Source organism: Lissotriton vulgaris, chromosome 5 (assembly GCF_964263255.1).
Source record: "Lissotriton vulgaris chromosome 5, aLisVul1.2, whole genome shotgun sequence".
In the NCBI taxonomy this organism is placed as follows: Eukaryota; Metazoa; Chordata; class Amphibia; order Caudata; family Salamandridae; genus Lissotriton; species Lissotriton vulgaris.
In genome coordinates, this window is record NC_141693.1 from 371,439,519 (window position 1) to 371,462,108 (window position 22,590).

Below are 22,590 nucleotides of genomic sequence, written 5' to 3' on the forward strand. Positions count from 1 at the left end.
CTTGCCGCTGCGATAATCACTGGATCCGGGGGAGGGTCGGCCCCGAGGAATAATGGATCCTCCTCTGGCGAACAATATTTTTTGAGAATCCTCGCTGGAACTGATTTTATGGTCGCAGGCGTGAGGAACACGTCCATGACTGGTTCTATGATACACAGAACGAAGGGAAGCAGAGGTTTGGTGGCCGTCTTGTGATGCAGTGTTTCGAAAATCACTGAAGACTTAGTCTGGCGAGCTGACAAGGGAATCCCCAGTTTAAGTGCCCCTCTGCCTAAAATGTCTTGGAAAGAAGATATCGTCCACTGGAGAGATTCTAGACGGTGGACAGTCGGTCTGTGTTGGAGAATAGTCTATGTGAGCGAGTAGAAGATGAGGAAGATGTAGGAGATCTGTGTTCCCTTCTCCTTGACCTGGATCTCCGCCTGCTCGAGCGCACCGGGGTGCGCGTTCATTCTCTGGCCCTGGAAGGAGGTCGATCCCGATCCACCTGATGTTTTAACCGAGCTGCTGTATCTTTGTTGGGGGCCCAGTGATGTAATGGCCTGTACCACCTAGGTGACAACCTGATGGAAGACGACTTCTGCCTTTCTCTCCTCTCAGGGGAACGTGCTGGAGGAGATGGGTTCACCTCTTCATGCAGTGATCTTGCAGGTGAATGTTCGGACACTGGACTATCAGAAGAATAGATTACCACATCCAGGGACTTAGATGTTGATCCGCGGTGAGAGATATGAGAGCCTGAGGGAGATGGCGATAGACTCACTGGAGGAGAGGCCTCCACTGAAGGGCATCTAGAGCGAGATCTGGAGCGACTCTGTGATGCCTCTTGTCTTGATGGAGACTGCCCTGAAGAAAATCTCTTCCTTTTAGAAGGTGGGCTCGAGTGTACAGGAGAACGTCCCCTTGACTTAGAACGCCTCGCCAATGCCGCTTCCTTTCTCGACGTCTACTTTGGAGATCTGTGCTACGACGTTGGCCGGTGACTGAGTTCGCAAACTGGACGTCGTTCTTACAGGGTCTTCTGCGTCGACGTTGTGGTGTGTCTCAACGCTTGTCTCGACGCTAAAGGTGATGGCTGGTGCCTCAGCGCCGAAGACTGATGAACCATCCTTGGTGGAGACCTGTAGCTCGACGTCGAACGCCGTTGAGACGCAGACAGAACAACCTAGCTCGACGCCGAATGCCGGTGATGAGGCATCGACGAAGTGTGCCTCGACGTCGATCGCCGGTGCATCGACGGAGCGCTGTGCCTCGCCGTCGATCGCTGGTGTGACGACGGATCGCTGTGCCTCGACGTCGATCGCTGGTGCGACGACGGAGCGCTGTGTCTCGACGTCGATCGCTATGGCGACGACACAGTGATCTGCCTCAATGTCGTATACCCACCTGGCGCCGACTGAGACCTGCCACTCTATGTTGAACGCCGCCTGGTTGACGTCAACGGAGGTACCTGGGTTCTCAATGTCGAAGTCTTCGCCGTCGAAGAATGATGAGCTGTCTTCGAAGATGTTTTCGTTGTCGCAGAAAGCTTCGACTCCGATCCAGACGCTGACGAAGAACAGGTCGGGACTTCTCTCTGCGTCGACCGCGTTCTCCTCTTCTGCTGCCTTTTAGGAGACCTACCTCTTTCAGAGAGGCCATAAATTCGGATTCTCTCTCAGTCTTTGAGGGTTCTCCTAGATAAGTTCTTACAGTGTTGACAGCTGTCTGCAGAATGTGTCTCAGGGAGACAAAGGATACACACAAGGTGTGTCAGTCCTGGCCTTATTTGCCACAGGAGGGGCAAGGATCGAAAAGTGAAGGCATTTTGACAAAAATAAACCTTGTTTGAAAAACAAAAAAAGCAGCACCAGCACTTTAAAGTCAAAAGACGTTGAGTGAAAGTGAAATAGTTGAAGCATATCAAGATATTTTTGACAGAAAGTCAAAAAAGGTAGGAGCTGTAAAACCAGGGTCCTGACTGAAGCAGCCGGAAAGAACAACTGACCTAACTGTCACCCCTGAGGCATGATGGGAAGCTAGGGGTCATGGCTGCCTTAAAGGCACAGTGCCAGTTTTTATTGAAAATGCTTTCATTTTCTATGCTGCTGCTTTACAATGCAGCCTGTGGGCGAACAATGTCTAGTTTATTTGCAATTTTCATGATATACGAGTGTTTTGCAAATTAAAACAGAGTTCAAGTGCTATTTGACCTAAGGTGTGTTTTTATATACTTGCAAATACATTCTTTTTATGGATAATTACATTGTTTAGCCTCAGTCTTGGGGCTGCATTGGTCTGAGAAAAATGATATATGTACATACATATATGTGGAGCTAGATATATATGATTTCCATATATAATTTATATATTATTTCCGGGGTCCCCGCACATGGGCGGGAATATTCAGTGCTTATGACTATTGATGAGGATCCCCTGGAAGACAAATGTACCTTCTTGTATCAGGTCATTTGCCTTGTCCTTATATTGATCAGGGAGATGCTGGATAAGCTTCTCAAGCTCATCATTGTGAGCCCTGTCATATCTTGCCAGCAAAGCCTGGGTGTTGGCAAATCTCCAATAATTTGCAGCTTGTGGGGCAATATGTTTTCCGGAAGCGTCTAAAAGTTTGATTCCTCGTCAGGAGGTGGTGTGTCTCCCGCTTGTAAACTGGCCCTTTTACGTGCATTAGGCACCACCAGGGAGTCTAGAGGGACCTGACCCTTGATGTATATTGGGTTGTTGGGAGCTGCCTTATATTTTTTATATATTCTAGGGTTAAGAACCCTATCTCTGACAGGGTCTTTAAATACCTCTGGTGTGTGTTTAAGCAATCCCTTCAACATTGGTAGGGTGTGTGTGGACTTTTGTGGCTGAACAAAAGTTTCTAATAGGAAGTCTTCCTCTAAAGGATCCGAGTGCAATGGTAAACCATGATATTGTGCTGCCCTTGGGATTAGTTGCGCAAACCCCACATTGTCATCTGGAGGGGATGGGCGAGATGGATATAGGTTCGTTCATTGTGTAGATCTGGATCAGAATTATAATCCTGCCAGGGATCTGGATCTGGTAGGATGGTATGTGCGTCATCATCCCCTTAAGGGTTTGTGTTCTCCCTGTCCCCATCCTCACCCCCATAATCACGATCTTTGTCTAGTGGTGGAGGTGAAATTGAGTGTTGTAGGCAGTGTACTGGAGAAATTAGTGGATTGGGATCAGTGGGGGGAGGAGAGGGTGGAAGAGGTATTAGTGCCAAAATTTCTTTTCTTAGGAGGAACTGGAGAATCTTGTGAATAGTCTTGATTTCCTTTTTAGTGTGGAAATGATATAACCAGTCTCTGCATCAATATGTATTGTTTTCTGTTTTGGATCTGGAAGGTCCGGTGCAGAAAGGTGTTTGGAGACGGTGTCCTTTTTTCGGAGCGGAAGATTTATGTTCTTCATATTCCTTTGCCTTCTGAGAGGTTTTATCCTGTTTAGGCTTAGGTGTAGGAGTTTTCGGTTCGGGACGTTTTTCGGCTCCGAAGACTTCAGTTTAGTCTGTTTTAGCTCCAAAGACTTGGTTTTTGACTGTTTCGGCTCAGAAGACTAGTCTTTTGTCTGTTTCGGCGCCAAGGACTTTGGCGTCGAAGGGGTTTTCGGCGCCGGTGGTGGCACATTTATGTGTTTGGACGTCCGTGCCGAAGGTGTTTAATAGGTACCGGAGCGGGGTTGGCTCGAGCCGGGAGGCTTATCTTCTGGTACAATAGCCGGGCCAGAAGGCAGAGGGCGTCAGAAATCTTCAGTCGGTGTGGACCTAGGCCTGAGGGCGAAGGCGTTACCGGAGCCTCTTGTATGGGAGTGAGTACGACACGGGTCTCGGTGCTCACGGCCCGTTGAGCTGGAGTGAATGCGTCGTAGGAGTCATCGCCCTCAGAAACAGAGATCTGTTCTTCCTCGACTCCTTGTTCTGGAAGGGTTTCGGGACCTGGTTCAAAGATGTCCAGAATCAAAGTGCTTCCCCGGGACATTACATGGCGTCGAGCCCAACGATCCTGGATGGTTTTCTTGGACCTTAAGGATAAACAGGCGTCGCTGGTGTTTTCTTCGTGCTCCGGAGAGAGGCAAAGATTACGCACCTCATGTAGGTCAGAGTGTGGGAATTTAGAGTCACAACTGGGGAATTTTTTTTGTAGGGGTGTCGGTTCCATCGACGTGCAACGTGGGCGCGGGTAGGCCTTCGTCTACAATCGAGTAGCTTGATTGTAGAGGATGTGCATCGAAAGGGATACGCAATAGAGACAATACCGTTGAGAGGTGAGTGATTGCGCGTCAAAGGGGTTTCAATAACAACACCGACCGGTGCGCAGCAATTCACATCAAAACCCGATGGCGGAAAAAAACAACCTAAAGATGGAGACGATGCCCATGCGCACTATCACCAGAAGGAGGAATCACCTATCTTGGGACTACAAAGACTTCTTCGGCAAAAACAAACTGCAAACATCCGAGCCCAACACCAGATGGCGATCTATGCTAAAGTATACAATCTACAGTTCATATGCCTCGAACAATCAGTTTTACACAATTGTTATTTTTCAGGTTTCCATACAAATCAACTCCACACTTTATACATGTTTCAGAGAAAAACAGTCAATAGGTTCCTATGGAGGGAAATGAAGTTAACAGTTACCAGGTAACTAATGGGTCTTTTGGAGTTGAGCTTCTGGGGTTAGAACAAGGGTTCCCCCAGGGTCAAGAATGCACTTTTGTTACAACCTAAGCGGCACTAGGGCGGGTGCAGACTGCTGAGGCCCAATATTATCCAATGAGGGATAGGGGGCCTCCGGTTGGTGGCTGCTGGCGAGCAGGCCACAAGGTTGTGGGAGCCAAGATCTTGGTGTTAGGCTCAGGGCAAAAGGGGATCGTGTGTAGCACACAGAGTGCACCCTCCGCAGGGGAGGCTGGGTGCTGTTTTGGCGTCGGGTGCCCTGTTTTCAATGGGGATTTTCGTTTTTGATTTTTAGCTGCAGTTTCGGTCCGGGAAGAGTTCCGGGAGGAACCAACAGCTGGGCAGGTAAGTTGGACGGTCGTAGGTGCACCTCAGGGTACTTTCTCCAGGGTGCAGGTCGGCTGGATTTCAGGGGTGTCTTTTGAAGTCAGATTTCACATTCCCGGGCCACTCGCGGTTGGGGGGGTGGGGGGGGGGGGGGGCGGGTCTCCCTGCAGAGGCTGCAGGTGATGTCGGGGAGTCATGGAGGGATCAACCCACAGTGAACTCAAACTCTGGAGCGCTGGGGGACCCCACTGGGACCGGTGGGCCACTTGAACTCGGGCTGTAGGCGATGGGTGTAGTGGTGGTTCCAAGCGTCAGGTTTCTTTCTCCTCAGTAGGCTCAGAGTCTTTGGTTGGTATTTCTTTTAAATAGAGCTGCTGTTCACAGGAGATCCGGTCTTTGTTGAAGCCAGTCGGTCCTCCGAGGGGTTCTGGAGGATGCTGGCTGTAGGACAAGACGATTTTTGGTGCAGGATCTCCAGAAACTGCAGACGTGCTAGTAGGGCTGGTGGCAAGTCAGTTTTTCTCTGCAATCTCCCCTGCTGGGCGGAGTCTTTCATCCTTTTTCTTCTTAGGTTGCAGGAATCTGCTTACTTGGTTCACGGCTGCCCTCTAAATACTGTATTTGGAGGGCTTTTGAGGGGTCTTGAGGTCAGCAGCCAATGGGCTTCTAACCTTAGGGTGACTACACCCTTGGTGTGCTCACCTCACGTTGGGGAGTGAGCACAATCCCTAATCCTGATTGGTGAGTGCGTGCCATCTGCAAGATGGCGAGCATTTAAGAGAGGGCTTCACCTCGCTTCCCCCACCTCAGGGGTGGAGTTGGCAGAGGTCGGCACACCTTCTGGGCTGCTAGTTTTTCCCGCCCGTCTTGCTGCCGAAAAGGAGGGAAGACAGGAATGGGGCCTGCTCCTGCTAGCAGGAGAGGCTGGGGGCACGTTACAAAGCCGGCCTGGCCTTTGAAGCTCCCCTGCACAGATGGCTCTTCCTGGCTTGGGGGAGGTGTGAGCACCTCCCCGCACCCCCCCCCCCTCAACCCCCCTGAGGAAGGGCATTGTTTCTGAGCTCAGGGAGTGAAGGCTCCCTCCCTAGGGGTCCAGAAACATGTCTCGTGGTGGCAGGCTGGTGAGTACTAGTCGGGGAACCCACCATAGGCTGGTCGTTTTTCAGGGGGCATCTCTAAGATGTAAGCATTTTTCATTAAATGCCACACTGGCATCAGTGTGGGTTTAATGTGCTGAGAAGTTAATACCAAACTTCTCAGCATTCAGTGTAGCCATTGTGGTGTTGTGGAGTTCGTAATGACAAGCTCCCAGCACCATATACTCTTAATGGCAGCAGTGCACTTACACCGTCTAAGAATGGACTTAGACACTGTAGGGGGCACAGGGCTCATGCACCTGTGCCCTCACCACTGGTATAGGGCACCCAGCTAGAGGGATGACTGATCTATGCCAGGGCAGTGGGTTGTAGGCATGGCAAATAGAGATGTGTGCCATTTCTACTCTTCACTTTGTTCTGCACCAAAATACGCAGCCTGCAAAGGGTGTGTGTGTGTATGTAAAGGTACAGGGCCTCTAAGGGCGGCAGTCTTCAGAGGTCTTCCCTGGTCACAGTGTCCTGGGTACCAGTGATACCATTTACCAGGGGCTGACCTGTAGCCAGAGATGCCAATTGGATTAGGTTTGGGGAAAGAACTCGATTGGCAGGGACCCAGGGTATATAAAGTCAAAGGTCATCAGTAGTCTGGCAAAAAGTGGGGGAGCCTACTACAACAGAAACCCACTTTCCTAACACTTCTTTATTAACTCTGTGTGCGCGCAACACTCCTGTCTGATAAGCCTAAAATGCTCAAGCACACTACCACAAATAATGCACTTAGGATTATTAAATTAAGCCCCTGAAAACTAATAAGGGTTGTGTGGACATTGGTACACTACACAAAAAGCCAGCTTCCTACACTATGCACAATTAATATCAGCTAGTATGAAGTTCGGTATATCGTCTGGTTTATTTTGTTGACAAACAACGTGACCAAAAGACTTATGATTCAGACTAGAAACCCACTATGCCACCATACTTTGAATGACATCTCAAACCATTTGTCTTGGCATTTTTTTTAAGTGGATGGTACTGAAACAAAAATGTTATCAAAGCCTCTTTGTGTAGTATTTTTGTTGTGCCTTTTTAAATCTAGCACTCAATGTTTCAGATTCCCATGCTTCAAGGTTGGGCTTACCGAACAACTTTATTTCTGGACTAAATATCAGAAAGAATCCCACAATTGAGCCACAGAATTAAAAGCTGAAGACACCAAGAAACAAAACCATGCTATTCACCCATAACAAACCTCTGCCTCCCTCCGTTTGGGATTTCTACATTTGAGAAAATAAGTAGTGAGTGCATACCGTGCTATCTAGTCGAGTAAGATCATCCTCTGATAATTCTGGAGATAGGATGCTATAAAAACGGGGCGGAGGAACTGCATCTATGACAAAACATAATAAAAACTGTTAGTGCAACATACAACACGGCACACAGAATACCCTACATCAATTGCTAATCTGAGTAAAACTTAAAGCACCAAACATGGTACTCAGAATCCTCGACAACAGAGAAGGACACAAATGAGTGCCATATAGGATCAATTAGAAACACATGCAAGGCATCATAACGCCAAACCCAGAACACAGTTTGGGACTTAGGAAATTGCTCACACAACTCCATAAGAATTTGAATCTTGCATCATTAAAAAGAAAACATTTTATAAATATCTGCAAATGGTAAACATACAGACATATATATATATATATATATATATATATATATATAGCCTCAAGAAAACCACAAATATTCCTGTATAAGCACATTATCAAATACTCCGGAATGAAAAATTAGAAAGCATGTGGATTTCACAGACATACCGACCCTAATCATATAGTCACCAAACAGTATACAAAAGCGATATACAAAGTGAGATGAAGACATAGGAAGTGCAGAAGTTAAAAAATGGGCCTGAAGCTTTCCACAGCACCAAGCAGAGCTAAGTTCAGGCTAGTATGATCCAAATACTTAGCATGGACTGAACTAGACATTAGGCAGGGGTGTGGAATTTCTATAGCCCGATGCCCAAGAAATATTGTTTGGGGTCAAGCAAAACAGGTTTTTATGTGTATTTTGTCCTTGGGACAAGTGGGCCCAACCCTTTTTTGGTTGCCAGTTTAAAGAACACGATATGGATCAGGGAAGGGAATTGCCAGCAGTTAAGGTAATACTTGTGTCCATATGTTAATGCTATTACAACTTGTATTCATGGTTCAATAATACAAAGACTTTATTTTTAGGGTGAGGGCTCTATGGAAATGTAAGCTCGGACTTCACTACTGGAGACAGTGGACTGCTCGCTCAGGATTTGCTTGCAGGGGCTGGTGAAGGGCCTAAAAACAAAAAACAGACGGCTGGTCCTGATAGCCCTCTTACTGGGAAAAAGGAAAGTGGCTCAAACATGGGACGTCAAACAGGCGCCGCAATTCAAAGACTGGATTAAGGACCTTGTGTTCTGCAGAGATCAGCTGGTATGTTATGCAGAGGAGCTCACTGCCCCCTCCAGGCCAAAAGATATCTGGTCACCATTGCCTGCCTATTTGCTGTCTAGTCTTCCGGATGCAACAGGAGTTCTGGATTCACACGAGTAACGTTAACATGTACTGTATGATAAGGTGGATCGCTAAGTGAACTGACTGTACGATGCACTATATAATATACTGTGCGCATGTCACACTGGTGGGGAGGGAGTGTTCTGTGTTTTGCACTATTGTCATATGCCTTTGTGAAATGCAAAAATAAAATAATGTTAAAAAAATAAAATAAAAAAGCACACATTGCGATAGTAGTTCCTGGCACTGACAAAAACTTTGTGACAGAATGCTGTCAAAGTGAAGCCACAATAGAGAAATAGACCATTTCAATAGAAACAAAAGATCTTGGTTAGTACCACAACCAATTAGACGCCCAATACTTAAAGAAGGTCACAAAGGTGCATCCATGGGATATGCCCTTGCATTAGTGCATATTTAAAGCTTCCATCAGTTCACAAGAATTTACAGAAATAGGCCAGGAAATCATAATTCTAGAATATGTTTGTAAACTCCATTTTAGCACACACAAATATGAATTTGTAGAAGTGCTCATGCGAAAATCTGTTGTGTTTACAAGCTCATTTTCCATTCAACCACTTTTTTTTCCTAACAATGGAAGAAGTTTACTCCTACACTTGTCAAAGAGTACATTTCAGACCTATTTCAGTATGGGAAAAGATTAGAGGAGAGCTGGTGAAAATCCCTAAAACATGCTAGTTAGTTGATTTGCGTAGACTCAAAAGGGTATTCCAGCCCTTGAACTATTGCTTATCGCTGCCTCCAATCCAAGTATGCCGATCTGCAGGAAGGTGGCAAAATAAGGGAATTGCTAGTATTCATATCTTACTGTAGAATGAGCCATTGAATAATCAGAGAGGCTATTATCGGAGCTCGTATATAATGTGATTGATGCCATAATTTGTCGCTGCACTACATGGCACCAAAAGGACAAGAGAATTTTGTTACAGGACAAGTAGATTTAAGAAGCAACCTGTCCCATGAACAAGTAGATTTTAATTTAAATTCTACACCACTGCATTAGGAAAGAGAAGGATGAGATGTTGGCAAACAAGAGATGTGGTCAGTGAAGAGGGATCTCTCACACTCAGCGTGGACAAGAATTATTTTTTTACACTAGAAGAAATTCTAGCACTGTTATCCAAGGTACAAATGTTAAATCACACTTGCACTGACATTAGTGAAAAGAGTTCAACAGCAATAGCGAAACTCCACAGAATCATCAAGCCTTGCAGTATGGATGAGAGGGATGGATAAAGAGGATTCAAAAGAAATTGATCCTTACCCTGTAGACATCTGTTCGTGGCATGCAGTGCTGTAGATATAGATTTGCTGTGCAAATTCCTGCTATCTAGTGCTGTACCCAAGTGTGTGCAATTTGTTTTTCTTCAAAAGAGTCTTTCGAATTGTGAGGTTCTGTGAATCCTCCTCTTGTTGGAATGCGCATGGGCATCAACTCCATTGTTAGACTGTTTTCCCCATAAGGCGGGTGAGAATGGAATGCGAATCGATGTATAGAGATGTCCATACAAAAAAAGGAAAGTAAGATAGAAAAAAGCTAAGAAGTGCAACGGCCACAGGTGCCCGAGGTGGTAGGTGGGCGCAGGTGAATCTACAGCACTACTTGCCATGAACAGAAATCTATTGAGTATGTAACATTTTCCTTTCGAGGCATGTGTGGCTCAGGAAAAGCTTTGGGTGGAAGCCAACTAGACAGAGGCAAGATGGTGGTCGCTTGCTCGACTGAGTAAGCTGGATACTAACGCTCTCCAGGAGTAACCCTCCCCGCCTTACTTTTTTATGCGGAAGGTAGCTTGGAATGAGACCTGTACAATACGATCTTCATGAAATGCTGTGGTAATATAGGCCCCTGCTTTTGCACTCTCTGAAAGCTGTGCCTACCGGGTCTCGCGGTCTGCGGCATATCGGCTTGCTGTGCTGGCGGCATACGGTGCTCTCTTCGTACTCGCCAACGGCTATAATGGCTCCGAAGAACATAGCTGTAGGAGAGTAGGGTCTGCTTTCCTATGGTCACCCCACTTTTTGCTTCACTGGTTATCGACTTAATGTGGCTGTGGGCCTGCTAATCTGACCCACAGCCCAGCTGCTCTCTCTCTAAATTCACTACAATGTACTTTAGGTGCATTACCTATTGGATACAGTGTACTATAGGTACCCAGGGCATAGGTGCATCCAAGGCCTACCAGGGGCTGCAGCATGTATTATGCCACCCCTGGCTGGCCATTCACATGGCCTCCCCCAACCTCAGACACAGTACGGGGCAACGACAGAGAGAGCGTGGCCTCTCTTACCGTGAGCTTGGTCCAGGCGAGGTGAGGTATTGTCCCCTGTCAAGAAGGGTGATTGATACACCAGCTGACCTGGAGGAATAGAAATATATATCTTATTATGTCACTGTATTTATTTCCTTTATAATTTTGATTGTGGTTCGCACTAGCAGTAGCAAAAGTTTTTTCAAGAACAGAGGCCCTGAAGAAAGCCTAGGGAGTTACCACCCTGATTGGCAGAAACATGTCGGACCCTAAGCAGTCATTTGTTTATACTGCGTTTTTGCGCTGTTCTGGTTTTTAAACAGAAAGAGGCTTACAGCTATTAAAGTTACCTTACTGTTCGTTCTCTATTCCACTTTAACTTCACTTTCTTTACACTTTCACTCTTTGCACTGCACTAGGTCCCATTTAAAGATCCCACGCATTGTCAACAAGCGATTGTGGGCTTGACCCCATTCCTACCAGGTGGATCTGGAAGTAGTCTCAATGATCTAGAGAGATCCCAGTCCAACCCTGTGGATGACCAGATGAGAAAATAAGATCACTAACAAGATTTTGATGGTAATCCATCTCTGGATCTTGGGTCTCACCTACTTTTGCTGGTGGTTGGATGCGTTGGGTTATTAAATTTATATAAGACCATTTAGTTATTCTAATTAGTACTTTGATGACTCTTTGATTCTTATGGTTTTTTCGGAAACATGTCCTTATAGCTGTTCTAGGATACTGCCATACCATATACTCTTAAGTGCATTATTAACCTTGCAGTTAAATGCTAACTCTGGTTTGGCTTTATCAAAACATGTTGAGTAAGGTGTTATACGATTTGGAATACTACCCCCTCGCCAGTTCTGGCGACGGGGTAGCATTCCACCCTTCTAGAGGGAGAAGACATGTTGTTCCTACTATTCCCGGTTAAAGTTAACCAGAGCCTCAGCATCACAAAATGGATGCTGCTGCCACAGACACAAGTCTGACCTCCTGCTGCTGGGAGTCCTTCCAGCGAGGGAGGCTTGGACAATAGGTTTCCTGTCTCGGGAGGTGCTAGCACCACCCCAGACAGGACTTTGTGTATTGGGGCAGGGAGGGCTGAAAGAAATGAGAATGTCTGGGGCACACAAGGGGTCCCATGAATGGTCCAGTTCAAACCGGTGCTGGGGCACTCCAGCCCCAGCTCTGGCGCGAAACTGGACAAAGGGAAAGGGGTGTAACCACCCCCTTCCCTGGTCCCACCCATAGGAGGGACCTAGCAGGTAATCCAGCCCCTTGATTTGGTATATAGGTAGGAGCTGAGTCCCAAGACTTTAGATTAATCCTGACAAACTCTGAAACGAAACTCGGGACCTTCGACGATCTACTTTGCAAGAAGACGACTGAAAAATCTCCCTTGTGGTCAAGGAGTGACCACCCTGCACAAGCAGGCACCATCTAGAGATCAACGGCTTGCTTTGTCGACGCCTCCCGCCGGAGCCCGAGCACAGAGCCTGACAAGAACCGGACATCCAGACATCCAACAGTCCGATCCACAGTCCCAGCAAAGCCGAGACCCGTGGAGGAGACGAGAGACGTGGGACCAGCCATCTTAAAGTCTGCGACTTGCTAATTGTGCAGCACCCGAGGCACCTTCGAAGCTGTGCATTGAGGATTGAGAAGCCCCAGCCCAGAGCATAATCTGCACCGAAGATCAGCCCTGCACACTCCACGAGTTCTGCGTGGGGCCCTTCTGCATTTTCCTGCTCGACGCGTCTGCCCGGTCACTTGCCAACTGGCTAGTGGCCATCTTGGCGACGATCCTTTGAATTTACACCGCTGGTCTGGTTGCTCCAGACTGGCTCTTGCTTCCCTCAAAAGAAGCAGCCCCTCAGACCTTGCTGGTCTGAGTAAGAAGCCAACTTCGTTTCCTGCGTGGGTTGCCTTTGCCAAGGCTTGTTGACTCCAAACCTGAAGCCGACACCGCCGTCAGCGAGAGCATTCGTTGGACAGTCCGTGCCTGACTCCTGGTCGTCGTTGACGCCTCCTGGTCCACGTGGCTGCAGAGACAAGCTTCCCGACAGCACCTGATTGCTTCACGACATCGCCTGGTTCCTTCCTGGTTCCTTCCGGGTCACTGGCTAGTGACCCAGACTCTGTCCCCTCTGATTTCAGGTCCTCTTCATCTTCGATCCATCCGGACACTTCTCGCCTGGTCGCCTGCAGCATCTTTCTTCCAGGCTCCATAGGATTCGACGACGAAACCCGGCACACTTTGACACCTATGCACCTGCTTCCTGGGTGTGAGGTTACGTGAGTACTTCGGTGCTCCTGTGGGTATCAACTATCCAACTGTCTAGGTTTCAAGTAACTTTCCCAGAGCCAGTCAGAAGTGCCCTAAAAGAACTAGTTAAGAACTTTTACGTTCCCATTCATTCTCTATGGTAACACGCGTGTGTGATTAGACACTGCACACGCCTCCCGTGGATTTTCTGCTTCCTAACTCTTGGTAGCTCAGCGTAGCCCCAGCAATTCCCTAGGCCTATTCCTTTCTGTGTAGTGGTCCTTATACCACTATTTTAGGGCCCTACTGTATTTTGTGCAACTTAATGTATTTTAATTGAATGTCTTGTATTGTGCTTGTGCCTCTGACCTCAAAGAGTTCAGAGGGTTTGTCTAGTAATAAATAACATATATATTTTATATATATCCTGTGTGGTGTCCTTTCATTTGGTATTAAAGGGGTTACATATGGTAAAACAGCTGGCTTCACATGCCCTCTTGAGTTTAGCCTAATACTGCTTTGTCCATGCTACCACTAGGATAGCTGGTCTATAAGGTTGACTTTACAACCATCACCACAAGGGTTGTTTGGACTGGTGCAAGGTGCTCACTAGAATAGTGAACATCATATACCAGGCAAACTTCTCACAATAGGCAAGTGCACTAAGACCCGGGGCCTACGGCAGTCACAGCTTCCTCCTCTGCCGAGAGCCCGACGAAGCCCAGCCTTGGTCGAAGCGGAAATGGCGGAATACACCACTGCACTAACAGCTCCTCTCCAGGTCCTGCGATGAATGGAGGTAGCACCGCTCGGAAACTCCAAACTGTTATAGGGCTGTTCAAAAAAAAAAAAAACGGTAAAGGTAGGAGCCCGGTGGAAGTCGAGGCGACTGCTTCTTCTGTGAATTGTTGTGATAAGGTAATGACTTTCCCAGGCAACATTGTTACTGCAGCTGCACCGCTACCCTCGCCATTAACCCCTTCCTTGCTCATGACTAGCTCAGCTCGTCATGAGGCACGGTGCTCGTGTGCTCATGACGAGCTGATTGACCTTCAGCACAGCAGGGGAATATCACAAGCAGCCAAGGTGTTAAAAAGTAGAGACTCTGCTACTGTGGCAATTTCAGCTGTAATTTCAGCTGTAAATAGCAATGGCATGGCCGTTACTCAGGGCAGCTTGGAGGATACGAGCAGTGATATGCAGAGTATTGATTGTGAAGGCAGCCACCATGCAAATTTCCTCTTCACAGGATGAGTCGGAATTGGCTGGAAACATGAATATTATCGATGCAGCACCTTTAAAAGAGTTATTCAAAGAGCCTGTGATGCCTGTATCAACAGTAATGCCTCTTGTTTACCCCTTAAGGGACGGTCAGGTCCCGGAGAACAGAAATCATAATCCTGATGGTAGTAACCAGGGAAGAGGGAAAGAGACTTTGGTTCTGCAGAATTTTGATCAGCCAGCCAAAGAGGGTGTTAAAGATGTAGATCCAGGGGATAAGTTTTATTCCATGTCGGACCCCTCTAACTCTTCTGAGAATGAGAGCCTTGGGAGAGACTGGACAGATGATTAAAGCGATACAAGCAGCTTACAGCTGGATGAAGAAGGGATGAGTTTGGAGGTCTCTGTAAATAAGGGGACTGTTCGTAAACAAAGGGAAACATATAATTCGTTGACGAAGGGTGCACTTGTCCAGCTGGATCACTAGTGTGGGACAACTCGTTCTCTCCTCAACTTGATGAGGTCGTGGGGAGAGGAACAAACCCCAGAGAAACTGTAGGCTCAGACATGCCACTACAAGGCAAAATTACCTTCTCCACTATTTACCAAAGCATAATGGCTCATCGAAAGGAGACCAGGGCGGAAGGACTTCGGATTCAGGGTGCTGTTCGAAAATTTCAAAACACTGTGTGCCGAGTTGCAAAGACCTGTAACTGAGTTCTCAACAAGAATCGGGGAAGCTGAGGCGAGGATTTCAGTAAAGGAGGACGAAATAGTGCAGCAGAAGGCCACAGATGCATCCCTCCAATCTCTGAAAGAAGATACTACTTGGAAACTGACGGAATTGGAAAATCGTTCCAGAAGGAATAATTTACGGATTTTGGGAATACCTGAAGGACTGGAGGGCAAAGACACCCGGCAGTTTGCGATCGAACTTTTTTCAGAAGCCTTTCCAGAACTTAAGCAATGGAATTGGGAAGTTGAGCTTCAGAGAGCGCATGGGTTCCCATTTAATCAGCGGGCTAGAACAGGAGGGGGTCACACGAAAGGCCAAGGGCGACTCTGATCTGCCTTAACAACTTTTTGTTACGGAAAGCAATTGATGATTCAGTACGGCCAGATAGGAAGAGAGGCGGCAAAGGATGTGAATTTTTTGTTCGTCCAGATTTCTGTCAGGTTAAAGTCCAAAAGAGGTGGCATCTTCGTCAAATGATTTCACTATTTCAGGCAAAGGGGGTATAGGCCATTTTACTCAATCTGGCAAAATAAAAAATTATACATAGGGATCAGACACAATATTTTGTATCCGAATTTCTAGCAAAGGAGTTTTTGAGTACAATTTGAAGTAGATTGAGGGATAATAGGATAAATGTGTATTTGGCCAATAATGGGGTGCCCCTCTTACGATTGACCGATATACCGGTATCTATTTTACATTTTTTTGCTCTTCTTAGGGGCTGGGGTGGGGGGCCGGGGAGGGTCTAATATTCTGCTTTCTATCACAGAGCACTTAGTCCTTATGCCTCATTTGGGAGGGGGGAGATCTGGGTGGGGGGAGGCACTGTTGGTATCTGATGTTTGTTATGCATTATGGTTATGGTACTTATTTCTATGTGAGAGACATTAATCTTTTTCGTTCTTATGAAACTTAGACCTGGGTTCGGGCTGGGCAGATAGTATCTGACAATTGTAGATATAATAATGACCGGTAAATTACGTATATGTTTGTGAAATTAATGCAGCTTGAACGATAAAAAAACAAGAGGGTGATGGCCCAAATTATGCAGGTCATGCGTATTGATGTGCTCTGTATACAAGAAAACATATCCCCTGGAATAATAGTAAGTGGTTGAGTGACTTGGGTATGGAAATACTTGCTTGTACTAGACGGAGCACAACTACTAGTGGGGTCGGATTCTGACTAAACACAGTTTGAGAGTCTGTAAATGGGTAAAAGAGGATGTCTTGGGGCGGTGGGCCATCGCTGAAATCCTTGTTAATGGTTAAAAAAAAATAAAAGAGGCATGTGTGGCTGTAGATACATATGTTGTGCACAGACTGAAAAGCAGTCCTCCAGAAGCAGAGGCTAACCTTTGGGTGTTGCAGTAGATTGGAAAAGTGAACAGAGTACTGCCTGGCCCACATTGGTTGTTGGCGGGATTAGGACACCAACACAATAGGGTTTTCTAACATTATGTGTGGAGTGGGTGGCTGGTATCCATATATCAGCAAAAAGATTATTACCCAAAAAGGCCATGAAGCTACATTTAAGCAATTGGAGTGAGCTCTGAGATGGACAGGTAAGGTTTGTAGGATAGTGCCCCTTTTCGTCATCGTCACCTCCACTTTTTGACAATGGTGCTGCTGTTTTTCGAATGATTTGCACTGGGTCTCTGCTAACCAGGCCCCAGTGCCCTCTTCCTAAAACAAAGTAACAATGGCTGAATTGTAACATAATTGGCACACCCTTGGCCATCCCTGTAAGTCCCAAGTAAGTGGTACCATTGGTACCTAGGGAATAGGTAAAGTGTCCCTAAGGGCTGCAGCATGCATTATACCATGCTATGGGACCCCCATACAATTTGCTTGCAGCCTGTCATTACAAGACTGCATGTCATGGTGTGAAAACCAGGAGTGAAAACACGACATGTCTCCTTCAAGGTGTGCCATGCCAAAGTCACTAAATGTAATATAGGTAAGCATGAGCAGAAATGCCCCATGGAGTATAATTCGATTACTAAATATTGCAAGTGAACAGGGAAGCCACCTTAAATTTATGTACTCGGCACTGGTCATTAAAAGTTCCCCAGCTACATGATGACTTTATTGAAACCTATGGTGTATGGGATCAAACACGTGGAAGGAACTGCGGTCGGAGGCGGCTTGAGAAGGGGACGAGGAAGTTTTTCACAAATAGAAAAGCTCTCACACACTATGTGATCTAAATAAAAGATGGTGTAACGAACATATCAAGTATATCAAGAAAAGATAAATCAAAAATGTGGCGTCCCCTCCAGATGTCAATAAAAATGACGAATCAAATCTAGAGTTATTGGATAAGTCGACCTGAGCCTCGTTCTACGCTGGTATAAATGTTTCAGGAAATTCCCACCTTGCGCTCTGATGAGAGTATGGAATAGGCCCATATATTGGCCATGATGAGTAGAAATTATCAGACTTGAATCCCAGGTGTAGAGATCCTGTAGTAATTTGTCTATGGATGGTCCTGATGAAGGTGGTCCTTACTGCTGTTTTTCCACCGAAACGTGTCGACCAACTTTAGACCTATGCTTTTAATTTTGTAGATCTATTGAATCTGGTCTTATACTGGACAACAGATGCAATGTTATAGGATATCTATGTTTGATTGTAATGTAATGGATGTGTAGTAAGTATGTATGTGAGTGTATGCATGGTTCTCTACCTGGGCTGGTCTAATTTATTTTGTATTTTTACATACATTTTGGACAACTAATGAAAAACAGTGATGGCTCCAATGTATTGAAAGTATGTTTCTTGGAGATTTTTTATAATCAATGTATTTATATATAAAAAAATGAGATAAAAAAGTTGGATATGAAAAAATGTAATAAAATAACTAAAAATGTAAATACAAGTGGGATATATGTGTATATGCCCTGGGTTGGTAAGATAAATTCTATGTGAAAAGTATTTATAGGTCAAGAGGGAGTTTTCTAGTATGTTCTGTATTGCTTCTTCCCCTCTACTCCCTGACCTGAAATTACCTGTTAGAGGGGGTCCCCCTTTCTACTCAATTGGGATCAAACACTTGTCTTAATAAATCTGTACAGTTGCCAGTACAAGATTTATTATGAAATGCACCCAGAGGGCACCTCAGAGGCGGCCCCTGAAGCACAAGTTACTTACCTTCGGTAACGATATATCTGTAAGAAACAGTAGTTAGCATTAGATTCCTTACCTTAAAATATCCCCAGGCGTCAGACTGAATCCGGAAACTTTTGCGTAGCAGTACCCTTGCGCGTCGGTAGGCGTCGTCTGCGGCTCCGCGTCCGTCGTTGGCGCTGGGATAACGTCACTGGAGTACTTAGACGCTGCCCTCGCACGCGGACGTGAGTTCTTATACACAGCTTATCCGCGCCAGAAACGCAGACCCATGATAAAAACCAACACTGGTGCCATGAAACTAGGGCCCTGAAAGGGGATGATCTGAACCCTAGATATCAGTTCGTAGAACGGGGAGGATGGGTGGGGCGGTAAGGAATCGAATACTAACTACTGCTTCTTACAGATATATCGTTACCGAAGGTAAGTAACTTGTGCATCTGAAAGAAACAGGTTAGTATTAGATTCCTTACCTTAGAATAGATACCCCAGCAATACCAACCCCGGAGGTGGGTCTGCGAACCAATTATCACACCAGAAAGTCCTGGAGAACGGAACGGCCAAAGAAGCCATCTCTCCCGACTTGGCTATCCAGGCAGTAGTGTCTTGCGAACATGTGCAGCGAGGCCCACGTAGCTGCCTGACAGATGTCCTGCAAGGGGACTCCCCGACCCAGGGCAGTAGTAGCCGCCGTGGCCAGAGTAGAATGGGCCCTCAGCCCAACAGGAGGCTCCTTTTTGGCCAAAGAATAGCACGCCTTGATGCACAAGACGACCCAATGAGAGATGGTTCGTTTGTGCACCGGCCGACCTTTCTTAGCGCCCACGTACCCAACAAAAAGTTGGTCATCCACCTGGAACTGGCGTGTGCGATCCAGATAGAATGAGAGCGCACGTTTTGGGTCCAGACCGTGGAGCCTCTCTTCCTCTTTCGAGAGATGCGGAGGCGGAAAGAAGGTGGGCAAGGTGATGGACTGCCAGATGTGGAAGGCTGTGACTACCTTGGGCAGGAAAGAGGGTCATGTCCGCAACACAACTTTGTCCAGATGGACAGAAAGGAAAGGAGGTTGAGAAGAAAGAGCCTGGAGCTCACTCACTCTCCTGGCAGAGGTGATGGCAACCAGTAATGCAGTCTTAGGAGTAAGGAGACAGTTATGAAGTGGCTCGAAGGGAGCACACATCAGATAAGTCAGAACAAGGTTCAAGTCCCACTGAGGCATCACGAAAGGAACAGGAGGAAACATGAGTGATGCCCTTCAAAAACCTATTTACAACTGGGGACTTGAACAAAGAGGGCTGGTCAGTGAGCCTTAAGACGGCGGAAATGGCTGAGAGGTAGCCCTTCAGAGTGCCCAGAGTAGAGCCCTGCTGGGCAAGAGAGAAGAAAGAGAACCTCTGAAAGAGGGGCAGAAAGGGGATCCACAGCCTTTGCTGTGCACCATGCCACAAATTTGTTCCACCTGCAGGCGTATACCGATTTTGTGGAGGGACGCCTGGCTGCCAAAATCACATTACAGACTTCAGGAGGCAAGTCAAATGGCCTCAACTGCCGCTGCTTAATCGCCACGCATGTAAGTGGAGACTGGACAGGTTCATGTGGAGGACCGTCACCTGCTGCTGCGAAAGAAGGTCCTCCTGAAGAGGCAGACGAATCAAGGGATCAACAGACATGCTGGGATACCAGCATCTTCGTGCCCAGTAGGGAGCCACAAGGATGACTTGGGCCCGGTCGCGTCTGATCTTCTTCAGCACTCTGGGCAGAAGTGGTATAGGCGGAAAGGCGTACAACAGACCGTAACTCCACTTGCGACGAAAAGCATCTCCGAGCGAGGCAAACCTTGGAAATTTCAACAAGCAGAACTGATGACATTGCGCGTTCTCTTCTGTGGCGAATAGATCTAACCAAGGCTCTCCCCACTGCTGAAAGAGGCCTTGAGCCACGTCAGACTTCAGACGCCATTCGTGATCCATCATGCGCCGATGGCTGAGTTCGTCCCCCCTGGCGTTCAGGGAACCTGCCAGGTGTTGAACCACCAGGGTCACGCCCTGATGTTCCAGCCACTGCCAGAGGCGCAGAGCCTCCTGACATAGGGTCCACGACCCCACCCCGCCCTGTTTGTTGCATTACCGCATGGCGGTGGTGTTGTCCATGAACACCTGCACTAATCTCCCCCGGACTGTTGGGAGGAATGCATTCAGTGCAAGCCAGATCACCCGCAGCTCCAGAAGATTGATGAGGAGCCGGGACTCTGACGTAGACCAGAGGCCTCTGATCTCCGCCTCTCCCATGTGGCCCCCCCACCAGCCCTGGAGGGACGCGTCCGTCACAACTACGTGCTCCAGTTGGTGTAGGGAGAGGGATCTTCCGCTGATCCAATCGCAGTACGTGAGCCCCCACTGCAACTGTCTTGCAGTGCCCCCTGAGATCAAGACATGGTCGGACAAGTTGACCTGATGCTGGGCTCATTGAAACTTCAGGTCCCACTGCAGAGCCCGCATCCGCCACCTGGCGTGATGCACCAGAAGGATGCAGGAGGCCATCAGCCCCAGAAGCCGCAGCATCAACCTGAAGAGACTTTGGATAACGGCTGCAAGATCGGAATCAGAGCCTAGAGGGCCGTAACTTCCTCTCGCAGAAGATTCCAGTGATGGCTGGAGGGGTCGCCTCGAAGGGGAGGGAGTAGCCCCTTCGGACGATTTGCAGCACCCACCTGTCCGACGTGACAGTGCGCCAGTGGAGGAGGTGATGGCGAACCATGCCCCCCACTGGCGTCACGTGGGCCTGAAAGCTAGAACTAAGAGGACTTTGAGGCGGATGCTGCGGGGGTGGATGTGGACTGGCCTTGTCGATGTCCCCGGGCACCGCCACGGCGGTTACCACGTCCGCCACCACGTTGGTTGTTATAGTCTGCGGCCCATTGCTGGCAGGACGTGTGGGGGCGCCGCTTCCTTGGCAACGAAAGGAGCTAAAGGCAGCAGTTTGCTGGCGCGGGGCAGACAGGCCCAAGGATTTGGCCGTAGCCCTGGAGTCCCTAAAGCGCTCAAGCACACTGTCTGCCTCGTCTCCAAAGAGGTGACGGCCATCAAACGGCATGTCCATAAGGGTGTTTTGGACATCAGCCGAAAAGTTGGTGGACCTCAGCCAGGCGTGGCGACAAATCGCCACCGTCGTTGCCATCGCCCTGCCTAGCGAGTCCGTTGTATGCAGCCCATACCGGATGGAATACCATGCCGCATCTCGACCCTCCGCAAGGGCTTGGGCGAGTTTAGTCCGGGCCTCCTCCGGACATTGTGGCTGCATGTCCGCGACCGTGTCCCACAGAGAGTGGGAATAACGGTCCAAGAGGCATGCAGTGTTAACTGACCGCAACCCCAAACTCAGTGAGGAGAACATCTTCTTACCATACTGTTCGTACCTCTTGGATTCCCGATCGGGGGGAGCCGTCGGGAATGCGGTCTGGGAGTTAGAAGCCTGTATGACCAGGCTCTCGGGAGTGTGGTGGGTGCACAGGAAGCAAGGGTCGCCCGGAGCCAGGCGGTGGTGTCTGGCCACGTTCCCATCTACAGGGGAACCTGTAGCGGGCCTGGCTGGACCAAGTGCCCAGTAGAACGTCAGACAAGGCCTTATTAAACGGCAACACAGGCTCCGAAGAGCTTGCTTGCGTTTTAAGGACCTCAGTGAGGAGGTTAGTCCTCACGGCCGCGATGGGGAGTTTAAGGGATAAGGCCTTGGCCGCCTGTGTCAACACCAGACTGTAGGAAGCCCCCTCCTCCGTAGCCACGGTAGGAGGCGAGACAAAACCAGTGTCTGGCGAAGTGTCCAAACCACTGGCATCCCCTAGCTCACCTGCCCAAGCCTGATAAGACTGGCACTCACATGCCAGAGGGTCCTCAGACCCCTCCCAATCTGCCTCGCCACCCATCTCCTGGTACTCAGGGTCAAATGATGGGGCCGGATCATAAAAGAAAAATTCTTCTCTCTACGTCGAATGCGACGTCGAGCGGCGCCGCTCCGGCGTCGGAACCGGGTCGAGTGGGGAACCGGGGACGGCGTCGTCCAGGAACGGCGTCGGGGGCGACACCCATGGGGCCGGCGCCGGAGGGGTCGTAAGGTTGACCGGCGACGACCCGGATCCGGCGGGGCCCTGCGGCGTCTGAACCGAAGTCGCAGACGTCGCCAGGGCCAAAGCACCCGGCCCGCTTGGGCTCCCAGTCACGACCGTGGGGCCCGAAGGTGCCGCGAAACCCACCAGAGTGATCGACCTCATGGCCGTGAGGAAGGCATCGATCTC

At 48.2% G+C, this 22,590-nt stretch overlaps 1 protein-coding gene across 14 annotated transcripts in view; it reads right to left on the reverse strand.

Moving 5' to 3' along the window:
• UBR4 (ubiquitin protein ligase E3 component n-recognin 4) overlaps positions 1 to 22,590 on the reverse strand; it is a 1,723,360-nt gene that overhangs the window by 1,674,563 nt on the left and 26,207 nt on the right. For all 14 annotated transcript variants that reach the window (XM_086921716.1, XM_086921718.1, XM_086921717.1 and 11 more), the window contains exon 2: positions 7,422 to 7,501. In XM_086921716.1, the coding sequence (XP_086777842.1) occupies positions 7,422 to 7,501 (80 nt within the window). The remainder of the gene's footprint in view (positions 1 to 7,421; positions 7,502 to 22,590) is intronic.